The 16,075-nt window shown below is 34.3% G+C and overlaps 1 protein-coding gene across 1 annotated transcript; it reads right to left on the bottom strand.

Moving 5' to 3' along the window:
• Positions 1-8,581: 8,581 nt before the first annotated feature.
• On the bottom strand, positions 8,582-15,722 carry sod1 (superoxide dismutase 1, soluble). Its single transcript, XM_079410201.1, has 5 exons — positions 15,531-15,722; positions 12,343-12,439; positions 12,140-12,209; positions 10,315-10,432; positions 8,582-10,230 (listed from the first exon to the last, which is right to left on the bottom strand). Exons 1-5 carry the CDS (start codon positions 15,600-15,602, stop codon positions 10,123-10,125), a joined length of 465 nt encoding a protein of 154 aa, XP_079266327.1. The 5' UTR covers positions 15,603-15,722; the 3' UTR covers positions 8,582-10,122.
• Positions 15,723-16,075: the final 353 nt, after the last annotated feature.

Genomic DNA, 16,075 nt, shown 5'->3' with positions numbered 1-16,075 from the left:
TGCCTGTTTTCACTGATGCTGCCTTCAAGTGTGAATGATCTTAATAGGATAAATGTGGACGAATCTGGACGAATCCAGAATGATCGTGAATAGGAATGTGGTAGTTAAAAGTTGCATATTAAAGCAATGCTAGTCGATCGCTTGAAGTTGTCGAGCTCATAATCAAGTGGGACTTATAAAGTTTGTGATAGCATGAGACCAGCTATGTTGTTATTTTTATCTCACGGTGCTCCCCGTCTGAGTAATTCATAAACACAAATTTATTATGCACAGTATAATCAGATGACTGACTTTGAAACAGAGTATGTTTTCCATAAAAATAACAGGGTTGTACTAATCGTGCAATGTTTATTTGCAAAGGCTAGCACTGCTAATGCAGAGCTGGAGCTCTTGAAGCTCCGCCCTCTTCTCCGAGCAACAGTTTACTCGCATTTAAAGCAACATACTCAAAATCAGTGCGTTTTGGCTCGTACCTTAAAAGTGGCCATTTTAAGAAGCTATAAAAAAATTTATCTGTGGGCTATTTTGAGGTAAAACTTCACATATATGCTCCGGGGACATCAGAAACTTATTTTACATCTTGTAAAAAGGGGCATAATAGGTCCCCTTTAAATGTTTACTCCACCCCAAAATGAAAATGTTTTCATTAATCACTTACCCCCATGTCGTTCCAAACCTGTAAAAGCTTCGTTCGTCTTCGGAACCCAATTTAAGATATTTTGGATGAAAACCGGGAGGCTTGTGACTGTCCCATTGACTGCCAAACAATTAACACTGTTGAGGTACAGAAAAGTATAAAAAACATTGTCAGAATAGTTCATCTGCCATCAGTGGCTCAACCGTAACGCTATGAAGCTACGAGAATACCTTTTGTACACACACACACAAACAAAAAAAGACTTTATTCAACAATTTGTCTCCTCTGTGTCAGCGTAGCACCATTTTGGAGAATATGGAGAATTCACACACACACACAACTTATTAAAACTACTTTTAATATTTTAAGTGAATGACAGACTTTAAGCATCTTCACAATATAAATTTCTACTATTCTTAATTTAAACAAAAATCTTATAATAATTAAATACCAAAGTAATAAAATAAATATTTTAGAATAATTAAATAATTATATCATTATTAGTATAATAATTATTGCTACTATACGAATAAAAACTAATATTTGCTCAATTCTTAATATCTAGAGAAATTATAAAAACATTTCTTTTGACAAATGTTTCTGCGATTTAACTAACTTCTGTAGATATTTTTGAGCAATTCTGTCCACAGAATTATAGCTAGCACTAAAACAAGCATACAGAATAAACTTTTGGACCCACAACTCCTATCTACAGTTACTTGCAGATTTATCTGATCTGTTTTTGAAATCAGGCTGGTGGTGAAACAGAGCACTTGTAACTTAAGTAGAATCTATCCGAGAGTCTAGCCTGCAAAGACTGTACATTTACCCAAGCATCTTTCTCATCATCTTTCATCATTGTTACTGGAACACAGCACAATAGCTCTGCTCTAGTTTCATGCCTGTACAACACAAAACACAAATACAAGCGCTCAGAGATATAGAGCATGCAAATCAAAAGCGATGCGGCAGTGCTAAAGTAGTCCGCCCCTGGCGTCTCTCTCACTTCCTTTTCTCTGCTGTCCTCACTCTTTCCCTTTTTCCATTCCATACTGTGAATCTCTTATTACCAGGTCAGGCAGAAAGGATGTGATCTGTCTCTAATTCCTCATTTCTACTTGTCTCTGTATAATAGGATATGAAATGTGTGTTATATTCTCACTCAAGCACATACGCTTTACAGGGTTGTGCAGCAATCAGTATTGATTTATAAAGGTCTTGAACTTCAAACTAAATTCCAAATTTTGAATTGCAGAAACAAACAGTATGCTAATTTGAATTTCAGGAAGCAGAATTAAAATGCAGAATGTTTGTGGAATGAATTGCCAATAAACAGCTCAAACTTGACCATTACAACATTTAAAAAATATATTATTGTTAATAACACTGATAATAATATTAATACAAATCATTTTAATAATTGTTACCAATATTTTCAAAAAACATCAAGAAATTTGTATTTATTTATTATACAACACTTTTACACATTAAATGTGATTAAATACTGTATGTGAGAGCTGAGTTTTGAACGTTGTCTGTAATAACAAACACAGATAAACACTCTCACAGGCACACAAACCCACATAATACAAAGCGACTTAAATCCCATCAAAACTACGAGTTGAAGAGATGCTTAAGCATCATTTTGATGAGGACAGCAGAAAAGGGGCATGAGGAGGGAGAGATGGAGAGAAAGTGGGGGATTAAAACATCAGAAGGTAAAAATTCCTCCCAGACTGATGTCCTGTCCCAAAGGAAAGAAAAAAATAATAATCCCTCCCTTAAAGGACAGCCTGCACTTTTACCACCCACAACGTGCTACACACACACACACACACACTCACACACACAGTAGCTGAGTAAGCAAATGCATGAACTCTTCCCAGTTTGTTTGTCCTAAAGATACCTAAAGGTGCTGATCTGGGCCCAGACTTCAATAAATAAAGCCAAAATGACAGTTTTTATAGACCAACTATAGCATTATTCTGAGATCTGAGTTTACCAACATGTTTATTTTTTATATTCCTTTAAGGTCTATACCAGAATATTTCTGTATTTTATTCAGAAAATTTTGAATAAAATTTTCTGTATTTTACATTTTTGTGTGTGATGTTTTAATTAGCATTTAATTTTCTATTTCCTATTTAATTCGATTTTTTTATTATTTAATTTTATGTTATTTGATTGTACTATTTTATTTGATATTATTTCAACATATTTTGTATTTACTTATTTCATTTTATAAGTAATTTCAAAATTTCATAAAAACATTTCATAATCAGTAAATAATTATTGTAATCATTAGTATAATAATTATTACTACTAAACTAATAAAAACATGTAACTGTTAGCCTTTGCCAAACCAAATTACACTGAACTTAAAGTTTTCAGAAATTGATAAAGAAATTTCAAGCCTCTTTACGGTGTTATTTTTTTATTTTGATTATTATTTTGATTACATATTTTATTCTTATTTCATTCAATGTCTTTTTTTTGTTGCTATTTTATATATTTTTGTTATTTTATGTTGTTTTATATTTTATTTTATTTAATTTTATATATTTTCTTATTTCATTTTGCTTTTTTTTCATATCACTTTGTATTTATTATATTTCATTTCATTTGATCAGGGATATGACCTAGGCCAGACTCAACAATCATCTATGCCACAGCTCTAATTATTTCAGGTTTTACTACACTTGTGGGATCATTTGTTCTCAACAAAGATATCCTGCCCACCACACACAGAGAGCTATAAAATAAGTAACTCCTCCTACTTAAACAGCAGACATTGCTGAAAGGTCGGCACTTCAAGAGACATGAATATCTTCGAATAACTAATGATACAGTTGGCACAAATCTTGAAGAATAACCTCTGCCCCTTGAGATCTGACCCGAGTATACTGCAGAATAATTCAAAATCAGTCAGATCATCACACATCTCATGCAAAAAAAAAATCCACAGACAGTTTGCAAGGGCAAATGAGGACAAATCCAATAAAGAAGACTAGCAGCAGTATTATGCAGTTAAACAGAGCTGCGTTTGAATGATTCATTAAGATACTGTGAGTTATCAGAGATGCAGACATCACACACACGGCTTTGTCCAATCACCCCTATACTCTCGAAAATCCCACCAACTCTCCCGTTTGCCTCCAGGTGTTCATTTCGTTCTCAGTACGCCCCCCATTCCAATTAATGACTCTAATTGCATCCCCTGTCTAACAAGCTCAGAGAAAGAGAAAGGACTGCTTTTACCAACTCTGAAATAACCTTAACCTAGAAGCAGAGGTCAGGAATGAAAACTGCCTCTGGTATGATGCTCCACAACACCAACCTGATAATAAAAAACACGCAACCCTAAAGCAACTGCACCTAGTAAGAGGATGACAAGTTAGTGATTGCTTACACAGGTTAAATGATATTGACTAAGAAAACATTTGGGTATTTCACAAAGGTTTTTGAGAACATGCACAGGTCAAAATGTGAAAAGACAAAATAATAATAATAATCTCTATTTTGATTTAGTTTTTTGTAACATCATTTTTATGACACTTAAGATAATTACCCCTGAAATAATATAAATTAAAATAATAATATTAAATAAATAAATAAATTTGTCCAGATAATATGCACTATAATACTAACAACAATAATAATAATAAAATAAACAATTTTAATAATAAAATATATGGAATTTAATAAACATAAACAAATGCAATACAACACAAAATAAATTCCATAAAAAAGTTATGCTGATTTTATTAAATATTTTAATATCATATATCAGCATAAACATTTTATTTAACATCTGAATGTGTTGTACTGCATTTAATTGATTCACATTGTAATATTGGCCTATATAGTATTAAACTATAAATATAAAATATTTATATTTATTTATATATATTGTTACACACATATACATGTTTTTATTTTTAAATACATTTATTTTTATTTTATTTTCATTAATATTTAATATATTTCATTATTTTTTTCAGAATTAATTTAATTATATGCCTTTTATTTTACCAAAGATTACATATTATATGTAGAATATAAACAAGTTTGTTGTTTCATGTGAAAATGTTTCAAAGACACCCCCCCCCACACACACACATCAACAAAGGAGCAAAACAAAACCCATTTATCGTGTTACAAACTTCTGCAATGAATATCAATTGAAAAAAAAAAAAAAAAAAAGAATTGGGTCAAATAAATGTTTTTCCTATATCTTTGTCTACTTTCACTGATGTTGTTGAAAACTACACAGAGAATAAAAAAAGGAAGGAGCTTAACTCACCACGACACACATCCAGGTGTAAACGCTGCTGTCTTCCTCAGTCTGATCCCCCTGCAGCCACACCTGTAACGGTTATTTGCATGTGTGTTTGCATTTGAATTATACATTTAAATAACGGCTGTTTAAAGGAACTAATCCTCAACTCCAGGATAATAATAAGAAAATGTGAAAGTGATTTGTGTAGCAACATTGATGTGAGCTTGGCCAAGTACATTCTGAACTTCTAATTATCTTGAGTAATAACCCTGAGCAGTCTTTTTTATTCCACTTCCTGTTTACACTACGGTGGGAATGTCCCACAAACTGGCAATCTTTCAGTCGCACTCCTCTTGTGGCTGTGGTTTATGACTGAGCAAGCTGGACAGCGTTTCCTCATCAGAGAGGAAAAAAAAGTGGATTATATTTATTCTGAAGTCTGATTCTCAGTTCAGTTTAAAACCTTGGAGGGATCTTTAACATGGAAATCTAGCCATACATTGATCGGCTTGGCTATAGTATTGATTGATTGATTGGTTAAGGTGAGTTTACAACAGAGATCAGTTCCTGTCTGCATGTCATATCACTACAGGGTCAAAGGTCAAGCTTTATAGTTACCACTGTGAGAACTGGCCCAGACCAAAACTTCGATAAGATAATAAGTAGCTACAAATAAACATATTCCTTTGATGGCATGCCAAATTAAACATAATAACGTTTTGAAGTAGTAAAACTAGTTAAAAGCTGTATATACACACTGACAAACTTTATCACAGAAACAAAACACACAAAACGCTACATTTCAACACTTTGAAGTGATATTTATACCTCAAAATATGATGCACAAAGGTCAAAATAATTGTAATTTGCATTTTTTTAATTCACTACATTTTACTTCAATAATATAATATAATAATATTTCTTTAATTTTGTAGTACATTTTTTATGTATTTAAATATGGGTCTAATAGTGATTATTTTTAAGCTTTGCACTTTTTTTTTTTTACCAGATATCACAATATTCATGTTTTAATCTTTTCAAAATTCAAAACATTCCAGCTTTAAATCAGATTTTCAAAGTGGCCCCAGACACTTCTGTTCTGAGAAGTTTTTTAAATATTAATTCCATTTAATTTGTCCTAGTATATATAGTTTTATTTAATATTTTCCTTCAAGCACACTGATCTAACAAGGTCATAAAATTAAGAGCAGATGTTAGTGATTCCACTTGACCTATGGAGCAAAGAGGTCAAACACACACTTAAATATGGGTTACCACATGTTCATTCAAATAGAATCTCAGGCCCAGATGCTCAGAAACACTTAAAGTCAAAGAAAACATGATCATATGTGGGATGGAATGAATGTGATCTGAGTTAACTCACTATCGAGAAGAGTCGTTGAACTCCAGTGGGTGCAATAAAAGTCCAGAGGTAAACTCTGTTTTATGTGTCCTTCACTTTTCTTCTGCCAGAACCTGATAGCTGAGCAGAGAGGAAACTTTCTCAGGCAGTAAAAAGTGACTCAACTCCAGTGAAAGTGGACCACACAGCGATCCTCCATCCTCAAACATCACAGGCGCAGATTATTTCGAGGTTCTGGCTGAATAACACACATACCTGTGGGGCAAAGGTCTGGTCAGGAGGATTCTGGAGACATAAGTGAGCATTCAGTGACCCCTGGCTTGTAGTATGAGGGCCATGTATGGCATCTAACCTCTAGCATTGGTTTAAAAATATTCCCAGACTGAACATAGCCATTACAGTATACTGTAAAAATGAGAAGATACATTTGGGGTCCCTCAGGTTGAAGTGGAGGAACCCTCTGGAGAACTTCTGCCAACTTTTGAAGCGGTCAAATACCCTATTGTATGCTGAAGAAACTTTACTATGTAAATCAAGTACCTCAAATAAATTCCCTTATGACAGGGTTCCTGTGTTAATTTTGACAATATTGGAGGAACTTCCATCTCGTAAGTTTCTCAGAAAACAACTGTTCTGAGAAGGCTCCTAGAAGGTTTTGAACATAATACGTTCCATAAGAGATTAAATTAATATTTAATAATTCAATAATAGACTACTAGACAGAACCTAGGATTAACAGAGTCAGGTTTAACCAAACAAAAGCACTTCAACTCTTACAAACTGAGAGGAAGTTTAAAAGAGATGGGACAAGATAAATGGGGGAACTGTAAAGCTAAATCCAGAAACAAGGGCTTAAAAGTCAATAAAATCACCTTAAATTATTTGACGCGTAAAGAGCCCTTATGTAACATTAACATCGAACCAAAACATAAGCTTAGATTCGCACTCGCCTCCCGCAGTGATCCAGGACATCTGGCCTTGTTGCTAGGAAACAACCGCTCAGGTGGACATAATGATTTAAAGACACAAACACCAGCAGATAACTTTAAATCACAGATCCGCCCAGATCAAAATGTTTCCTCAATTGTTGAATTAAATTGGGCTCAATACGATTTTTTAAAGAAATGTAATACTTTGATGTATTAAGGATGATTAACCAAAAGTGACAGTAAAGACATTTAGTCACCTTATTTTTCCCGTTAGAGCAGGCGCGGCCATTTGTAAATGTTATGTGCCTAGCTTCCGTCTCGTTTTGCTGCTTGATATTGCAAACTGGTGTGTTTTGCCAAATTATTTTAATGTATAATCTTAATTATAAACAAACTGGTTTGGAGTGCAAATCGCGTTTACCGTTATTCTACTGGTTAGTTCCCTACAGCGGCTAATGAACCGGAAGTCTCGCACATTCACAGAAAACGGCCTATATCCGCCTTGAAAAATAAGGTGGATAATATTATAAATTCTATCTGTATCAAATAAATTCTGCTCTTTAAACTTGGTTCCTATACATTCTATTCAACATTGATAATAAAATTGATTTTTCTTGAGCATTAAATCAGCATATCAGACTGATTTCTGAAGGATCACGTGACACAAAGACCAGAGAAAATTAATGATGCAGAAAATTCTATTTGTCTGTTTGAAAAAGACAGTGATTTATGTTTGCTTGTGAATTCTTGTTGAAGCAAGTACGCTTTAAGATTTTAAGAGGGAACTTTTTAGGTTTAGTATTTCTACTACCATGCCTCAAGCTAAGCTTTTATACAACCAAAACAATAATTATTCTCAAGCATGTGCATGAGCAAGTCAAACGAGGGAAATATATGTGGTTTTCATGCATGTTTGCCATCTGTGCCAAGCACACAAGATGGTCAAAGTCACAGTAGCCTATTCATGTGTACAATCTCACATACAAAGTAAGTCTTTGTAGGTGCCACTGTTCAGTCTGGCCATCCAGCCCACCCAGATGATGAAAGGTTTTGAAGCATTTATTAGAGTGGGGATGCTTTGTGTAAGACACAAGACCTTGTTAGTGTGTGTTGACATTATGTGAGGCCTATGACTTGTGCTCCGGTGGGACAGGCGGCTCCTTCATTATTCATGATTTGGCTTGCTGATGCTATTTATACCAGCGTTTTGACTCATCACGCTCCAGTGATTCTGCCTGCTTCTGGAAATATGTCCATGTGAGGACTGTGATTGTACTTCCTCAATGCATTTTAAGGCCTTTGTGTTGCTGCACCTGTAATGAAAGAGGGCAGAGACATGTATTGCTAACAATAAATTACATCAGAAATCATTTATAACATGATTGTCCTATTTTTATTCTGGATTGAATGCATCGGCATAAAACATGTACCATTAAACAAGCGTATGGTAAGAAAAGTACAAACTGTTACATAAGCAAAGACAGAAAAGACAAAGTTTCTACATTTTAACATCAAAAAAACTTGTATTTTGGGTGCAAATTTGGTTGGTATTTGAACTGTGAAACTCATCTGTGGGTCTTTGCAGGTCTTGGTTCTCTGGGGAATGTCATTTTCTCTGGAGAGGAAACTGGAAATGCCAAGTTTCTTCACATGGGAGGCTGCCCCATTAAAAGAGAAAGAGGTTTTGGAGCATGTAATTTCAGCAGCAGTCCGCTGGCCATCTGTGAAAGCTGGCCTGCACCAGGCGCAGCTGTTTAATAGCAGTTTCAAATATAGAGTCAGATGTCAAGGGCGAGACCACCCATTTAAAATCATATTCATAGAACAATGACTCCCAACTCTGAGGGATTATACTGATATATTAGTGATTTGAAAAATATCTTAAAAGCCTAAGGTTGGTTGGTCTACCAGCCTGGCCGAGCTAGTTTACAGCTGGTCAGAGACTGCCTAACTAAAAAGTGTCCTCTAAAAACTCAATTCTTACAAAGCAAACTTTATTTGAAAATAATACTTCCAATAAGCGATATCATTAAGTATGCACTGTTTATTTGAAAAGGTACTGTTAGGTCTGGCACATGATAATGCAAGAAAAGTCTGCCATCTAGTGTTGTATTCTCAGCAACGACTTCTCTTGACTCCAGACCTGCCAAACCAGTTAAACTTCCTTTATGAACATTTACTATGGCAACCACGGTTTCCAAAATACCATAGCTACTACAGGAAAACAACAAAGAGGAATCTTCTTCCAACAGCGTAAACAGCTTTCAAATATTTTGATGACAGAGGAAAGTTTTATTGTAGTAAAAAAAAAAAAATACCATGGCAAATTCTTTCAGGCTTTGAGACAAAAATATTACATTTGATCCCAGAAAAAGCAGGGCTATTGTTTTAGTATTACTTTACATGCCATTACATATATTTTTTTATATTTTCAAAAATATATTTTTATGTTTTGAGTTTTAACCATTTTGTGTGCTTCTGGCATTTTTATTAGTTTTTAAAAAATACATTTTTAGTTAGTTTTCGGTTACCTTCAATGATTTTTATTAGTTTTAGATTAAAATAGCAACACTGAACAGACTCAGGTTTAATACTATACCTGCACAACTTCATTTTTCCCCATCACAGCCCAAAAGTGTAGTTCATAAAGACACACACATATCCAGTCTGCTCAGTCTTTATTGAATAAAGCAGAGATCAGAGGAAACAAACATCACTTTGTAGCTGTAAGAAGGTAGATAGTGCCCACATGGTCGTGTGCGGAAAAACAGCTTTACATAGCTAAAGTATAATTCCTTAAACCTTAACTTGCAAAAATAGAGATCATAATCGTCAGTGGGCTAAGTGCTTACGGAAGGGGGATCCACATTGGTCAACATTATTTCAAAGCTAAGTCTTTGATTAGAGCTGGACTTCACTGAGTGATGCCTATAACACCACAGGCCAGACGACCTCCAGCGTTGCCAGTTTTAACACTTTCGTCATTGCCTCCTTTACCCAAGTCATCCTCTTTCTCATGGATCTAGAGCAGAATATACACAATGAGGTCAGCTGGTTGTTGCTATTAGATATGCTGCTGATTATAAATCCAGAGTTGTTTTCTTACCACCATGGTCCTCCCAATGACGGAGTGTTCCCCTGACAGGGTCACCATTGCATCCACGATGCCAATTTTTGCAACACCATTTTCACCAGCTATCACGTTACCAAGGTCTCCGACGTGTCTGTGGGACACAGTACATTACAGTAATAAAACATTTTCTAAATTGGCTGCTTTAAATTACACTGAAAAAGGTAATCCCTCAATTACGTCTCCATGATACTAGAAAATCACTTGCATGGCAGTATTCAGGTTTCTGCGACATGCATTGAGAAAATACAGACATATTGTCTAAAGATGACTTTAATAGTTGTATTTGGGAGAAATTAATCATTGTAGAACGACTGGGGTAACTAATCTAAACTAGAATTTTTTTTTTATGTATTCTTTTAAAGCTGAAAAACAATCAATAAGGGTAAACCATCCTTCAGGCCTGAATGATTTAGGAAAAACTGGACATATTTGAGTGTTTAACACTAGAATATACTCTTTATAAAAACTATATAGTTAACAGGGCTCTAAAAAAAAAAAAAAAAAAAAAAAATATATGACTTTCGACTTGAATTTTCAGACTACATTCTTACTGTTTTTGATACATTCAGTGACTATAAAAATGATTTTTGTTATGAATATCGTATAATCAAAAAAATATAAATCAAAGCAATAAATATTAGCGCTGATCTTTGACCAATTTCATGATTCATTTGTTATTTATAAGCTTATGATTCTATTTGATTAGGATATATATCAGGTAAAGTACATGCTAAATTCTCAAGGAAAAAACTAATTTCTCAACTGATGCCGAGTCAGCTGGGACTACATTACTACACTATTGAAGGTTAAAATGAACAGATTTGTATACAAATGCTTAATTACAATTATATTTCTACTCCAATTTGTTTTTTGAAATAAACATTTAAATAGTGTCTGTCATAAAACCTTAACGGATTTATTCAACCGTAAATTACCCAAAGAGTTTATGGCCACCAATGTTTATTTCTAAGGTAAATATGACATTACGTGACTGTTTACAAGCTTTTATACTGACATCTTCACGTGGTTAAAACATTGAGTGAGCAATTACACGATACGGATTTCGGGAAGTCGTACTTTTTCTTTTAACATACCTTCGGATGCTTATTCAAGTTTATTTTGTGCTGAAACTGGCATTAAACCGGAGGAGATTGTTTGAATACTGTAATAAAATGGACAGAATTTGACAGAGACTTTGTTTGATATCAAAAGTAACAAAGCTTATTGCGGTATTTTGGATGTGATGTGTGCCACAATGTTCCGTTAAATGTTCCAAAAACAAGCTAGACTAATCGATTCTTGGGATCTAAGAATCAATAGTGTCACAAAAATGAGAATCAATTAAAATCGGCAAATCAATTAAAAGCTTGAAATGTACTCATTTTTATTTGATCTCAGAGTTCAGTATAGTCAATAATGACAGGTTTGGGACTGTTTTGCTATAAACCTGTCAGCGTTATTAAGTTGTCATTTACTGTGGCTACAAAATCATCACATTTATAGCTCCGGTGATTAACACGTATACTTCAGTAAATTAATATATGAAAAATGTATTAAAATTAATATAGTCCTCTGTGCTCTCTGAACAATGCAATATCGTATTGAATGCAAAAGTAATGGGACACTATTTAGGAAGTACTGCTCTTCAGATATACACCCATTTGACTTGTAGAGATTTATGCAAATCTGACAACTTTGTGGGCAGGCAGAGTTTGTACTGTGACCTAACATGAATAGATCATGAAAATGAGCTTTTCACCAAATATAAAGATAGGAAACAGCACACTGATAAACTCACCTGACACTATCAGTTGGTCCACCGTGAGTTTTATCGTGAGGGTTGAAGTGCGGACCTGCACTAATGCAGCCTGTGAGGAGGAAACAAAATGGTAATGTCTGTGTCCAAAATAAAGATATATTTACTGGTTTAAGGAAAAAGTCTTCAGTCGTAATGGGATTAACCTGTACTTTAAGGTCAGTGACAGGAGTAATGGTGCTTACCATTTGTGTTGTCTCCAAAAGCATGGACATGGAAACCATGCTTTCCTGGAGTAAGGCCAGTGATTTCACCTGAGAGCTTCACTGGAGACCCGTCATTCTAAAACAAACAGATCCCTCATTTGGTCAATGATAGTTTCATACCACTTCAAAAAACAGAAGCATTTACTGCTTGGCATGATACATGGTGAAAACAACACCAAACACATGGGTTTGATTACCAGGGAATAAGAAATACTTGAAAGTGTTAAATGTACTTGAAAGGGTTTTTCTGCAGGTTTTATAAAGGTAAATTAAAAACTTGAAGATCAAGCATAAGTCAGTAAAAAATTGAAGAAAGCACAATATGTTCTCTAAATGTATATGTCTGGGATGCACACAATGAGCTGCATTAGCAACAATTCAAAATTTGAACAACTTCCAACTTTTTGAAAAAAAAAAAAAATAGCTTAAGGCTTGGACAGCTTTGCTTATAACTGCTAGAACATAGAAATACATATTTACTCCATCTACTAAGCACAATGTAACATGTGATGTTCTTCAGTGTTTTAGTACGGCGCCCGGCACGTCACCTGTGGGAGAAAAATAAAAAAGCACTCCATCCCCTCAGTTTATAAACCGTACTCACTAATTCTTAAACCATTCCCTCGGTTTAACAAATCGTGCCCACGGATTAAAAAAACCATACCCACAAATTTCCAATCAGTGCGCTCAGATTTTGTAAACCGTACCTTCGTTTTTTGAATCCGTACCCACAAATTCATAATCCATTCCCATGGGTTTGTAAACTGTACTCACGGATTCATTTTAGAAGAACAGCAAGCTCACGTGTTAACGAATCATATTGTAGCCTATTATTGTTTTATGCATATTATGTGGAATAAGCCTACAGCAAATTGTCTTAAGTGATTCTCAATCAAATATAACGGGTACGAGGTGGAATACGATGATTTAATAAGATAGATATTTGTCAAAATCTTGTTTAATGTGTGATAATCTTAGCACTTGATTATTATTGTATAATAAACCTGGCATTGTGACTCTTTTGTAAGTTTTGGATAAAGGGTCATTCTATGGAAATGTCCATTTTTCTGTCCCTAGCCTTTACAGAAAAATTACACTTGAAAAACACTTCAGGGTTACGATTTCTTTATATTTTAAAATGAAACTATGTTATTTGAACAATTACACCTTCTTGAACCAACAATGTGGCAATATTTGTTTTTTTAATTAATTATAAAGAATTCCAAGCACCACAAAACTGCTCGTCCCCACAGCCATGTACAACAGGAAAATGCTTTATTATGAGGTCAAAAACAGGTTTTTATACCATTTAATTATGTATTCATAACTATCAAATATATGATATAAAAGGCATAAAACAAAATGCTGAATATAAAATATATAATGAAAACAGTGGTCCCCTGGAGTTGTGTCGCTGGTGTTACATTTGAACAAAAATCTGTTATTTTGGAAAGGAAAAAACAAAAAAAAACAAAAAACACTGATGACATCACTTGACTTCCTCCGTCCCATTCTAACCATCTATGTTATGTCCACGGTTTCTTTTCAGTTATCAAAAATGTTCTCATTTATCTCATGCTTTCATATGAAGCTTTTAGTTGACATCACTGGTATAACTTATTTATGTTAGGGAATTGTAAAAAAAATAATAATATAAATGGATTAAACTACTTAATTTAGTGAGTATACCATGATTGACAACGTGTGGTTTGATATCTTGCAGCAGACATTTTGTAAAATGCATTTTTCGTGAAAATTGTCAATGGTGTTACCTTCCTTATGGATAAGAGCAGTGCAGATCAGTACATCAGGTCTTATGTATGTCACTGGTGTTACTGTGCTGTTTTTCTGTCACATTAAATAAATGAAACAATCTCCTTATTTTGTGCATTTTCATTATTTTTCCGTAACTCTGACTCCAAAAAAAATATTTGAGAAATAATTTCATAACTTTTAATATTGCTAAAGAAGGTAACACCAGTGACAAAAGTACATGTCCTGAAATAATTGCACAAAAAAGCTAAATCTATATTTTTTTAATTAAGCTGTCATTTATATATATTCATAAAGTCAAAAAGGTAATCTAATAATGTGGTCTAAGTTTAAATGTTAGAAAAAGAAATACATTTTAAGACATCTTGCCATACCAAAAGTGGAAGTTTCTGTAGAATGACCCTAAAAGCTTCTTCTAAATGCATAAGTAACCTAAATGTATAACAACAATAGTAATAATTATTCTTTTTATTCACGTCACCTGTAGGAGAAAAAAAAAGCCAGGCTCCGTATTACCTCATGATTAAATTTCTCACTTCATATCTTCATTTTGCATCTCAAGGAAATATTGATTAAAGGATGTTTAGATATTTGAACTAGAAAACGAGACAAAAATATCCAGGAAGATTTTTTTTTCTCAATGCATGTAACATTTAATGCCATGAATATGATAAGGCTGCTCAAAATTTAATTAGTGAAAGTGCAAATTAAGACTTTCAGAACATTTTTGAAAACCGCCAAAGTATGTGAATATGATCTGATTTAAGACTATAAAAAAACACCACAAATGGTGTTTGAAGAGCGATGAAATGCTTTTAAACCAGTACAGTTTGAGTCTCTGCCAGCATAATGTGTGCCTTGATCTCTGTCCTATTTGGCAAAATTTTGTCAGCAAACAAACAGAGATAGAGGAGCATGACTCAGCAAACTTGTCCATTCTAGTTATAATTTCAAGAGAATTTCAAGGCTCCACAGTCTGCCACCAAACGTTTCAAAACGCTGCAAAATCCCAATCTCGGGTGTAAACGCATGCGTGCAAACAATTAGCATGGGTGTGCACGGGGGCTCACACCAAACACAGACCTGCCATCGTATCAAAGGTCATTGCTGAGCTGCTTTTAACCGTTCGCACGCGTTTATGCAATGTAACATTACATTATACAGCAGTCAGTCAACAAGTGAAATCATGTAAACAGGCCACTGTAGTTTAATATCAGATTTGGTCATCAGTGCGTGCATGATATTAGCACAGCTAATCCCATGCAACTGCATAAGCATGGACTGCTAAATGATGGAGCACATATATAACATGCTAGCTCGCTGCTCTCCCGCTACAGGAACGTCAGAACATACGCAGCAAAAAATAACACCTGTTTGTTTGGGGGGTTTTTTACCTCTTGCTCGAAATGAACGGTGCCGGTCACTTCCCCAGTGCCTTTAAGTACACAAACGGCCTTCTTCACCATGCTGCCTTCGAATTACGCAAACTGTAAAGTTGTGACTGAGAGTGAAAGAAACGGATAGAGTTTGATAAGAGAGAGGAGGCGCGTGAGCAGTGCTGACCAATCAGGAGGCAGAAGAGACTCGTCGACGGTGATTGGGTCAAAGTCTGGCGTGTCACGCTATCATGTGGAAATGACGTAAATGTCCTTAAATTCTCGACTTTTTTTAAGGAAATTAAATGTCTTAAGTCGCTTAAATTGTCTAAGAATAAAAAGCTTTAAAAATATCTGTTTCGAAATGATCTTTATATTTTTAGTGACGATGTACTTTTTAAATATTTCTATTTTATTGCTTTTATTTGTTTCTCATTGTACTTGTTACAGTATGTATTTTTAGGTTTAAAAATGCTTCAAAGAAAGGAGAAAACCGTCTACAGTAAAAGCAAGTACATCAAATGTTTACAGTGAATGTTTGTGTACTTTAAATTATTATACTT

The sequence above is a fragment of the Barbus barbus genome (assembly GCF_936440315.1).
Source record: "Barbus barbus genome assembly, chromosome: 47".
NCBI classification, from domain to species: Eukaryota; Metazoa; Chordata; class Actinopteri; order Cypriniformes; family Cyprinidae; genus Barbus; species Barbus barbus.
This window is presented reverse-complemented; position numbering and strand designations above follow the sequence as displayed.

What these genes read in the sequence shown, in the direction of transcription:
- sod1 (XM_079410201.1), bottom strand. Translation starts at nt 15,602, where the DNA reads ATGGTGAAGAAGGCCGTTTGTGTACTTAAAGGCACTGGGGAAGTGACC. An exon ending in TTTTGGAGACAACACAAATG is followed by an intron (nt 12,210 to 12,342) that starts GTAAGCACCATT and finishes TCCTCCTCACAG; the next exon opens with GCTGCATTAGTGCAGGTCCG. An exon ending in TCATTGGGAGGACCATGGTG is followed by an intron (nt 10,231 to 10,314) that starts GTAAGAAAACAA and finishes ATTCTGCTCTAG; the next exon opens with ATCCATGAGAAAGAGGATGA.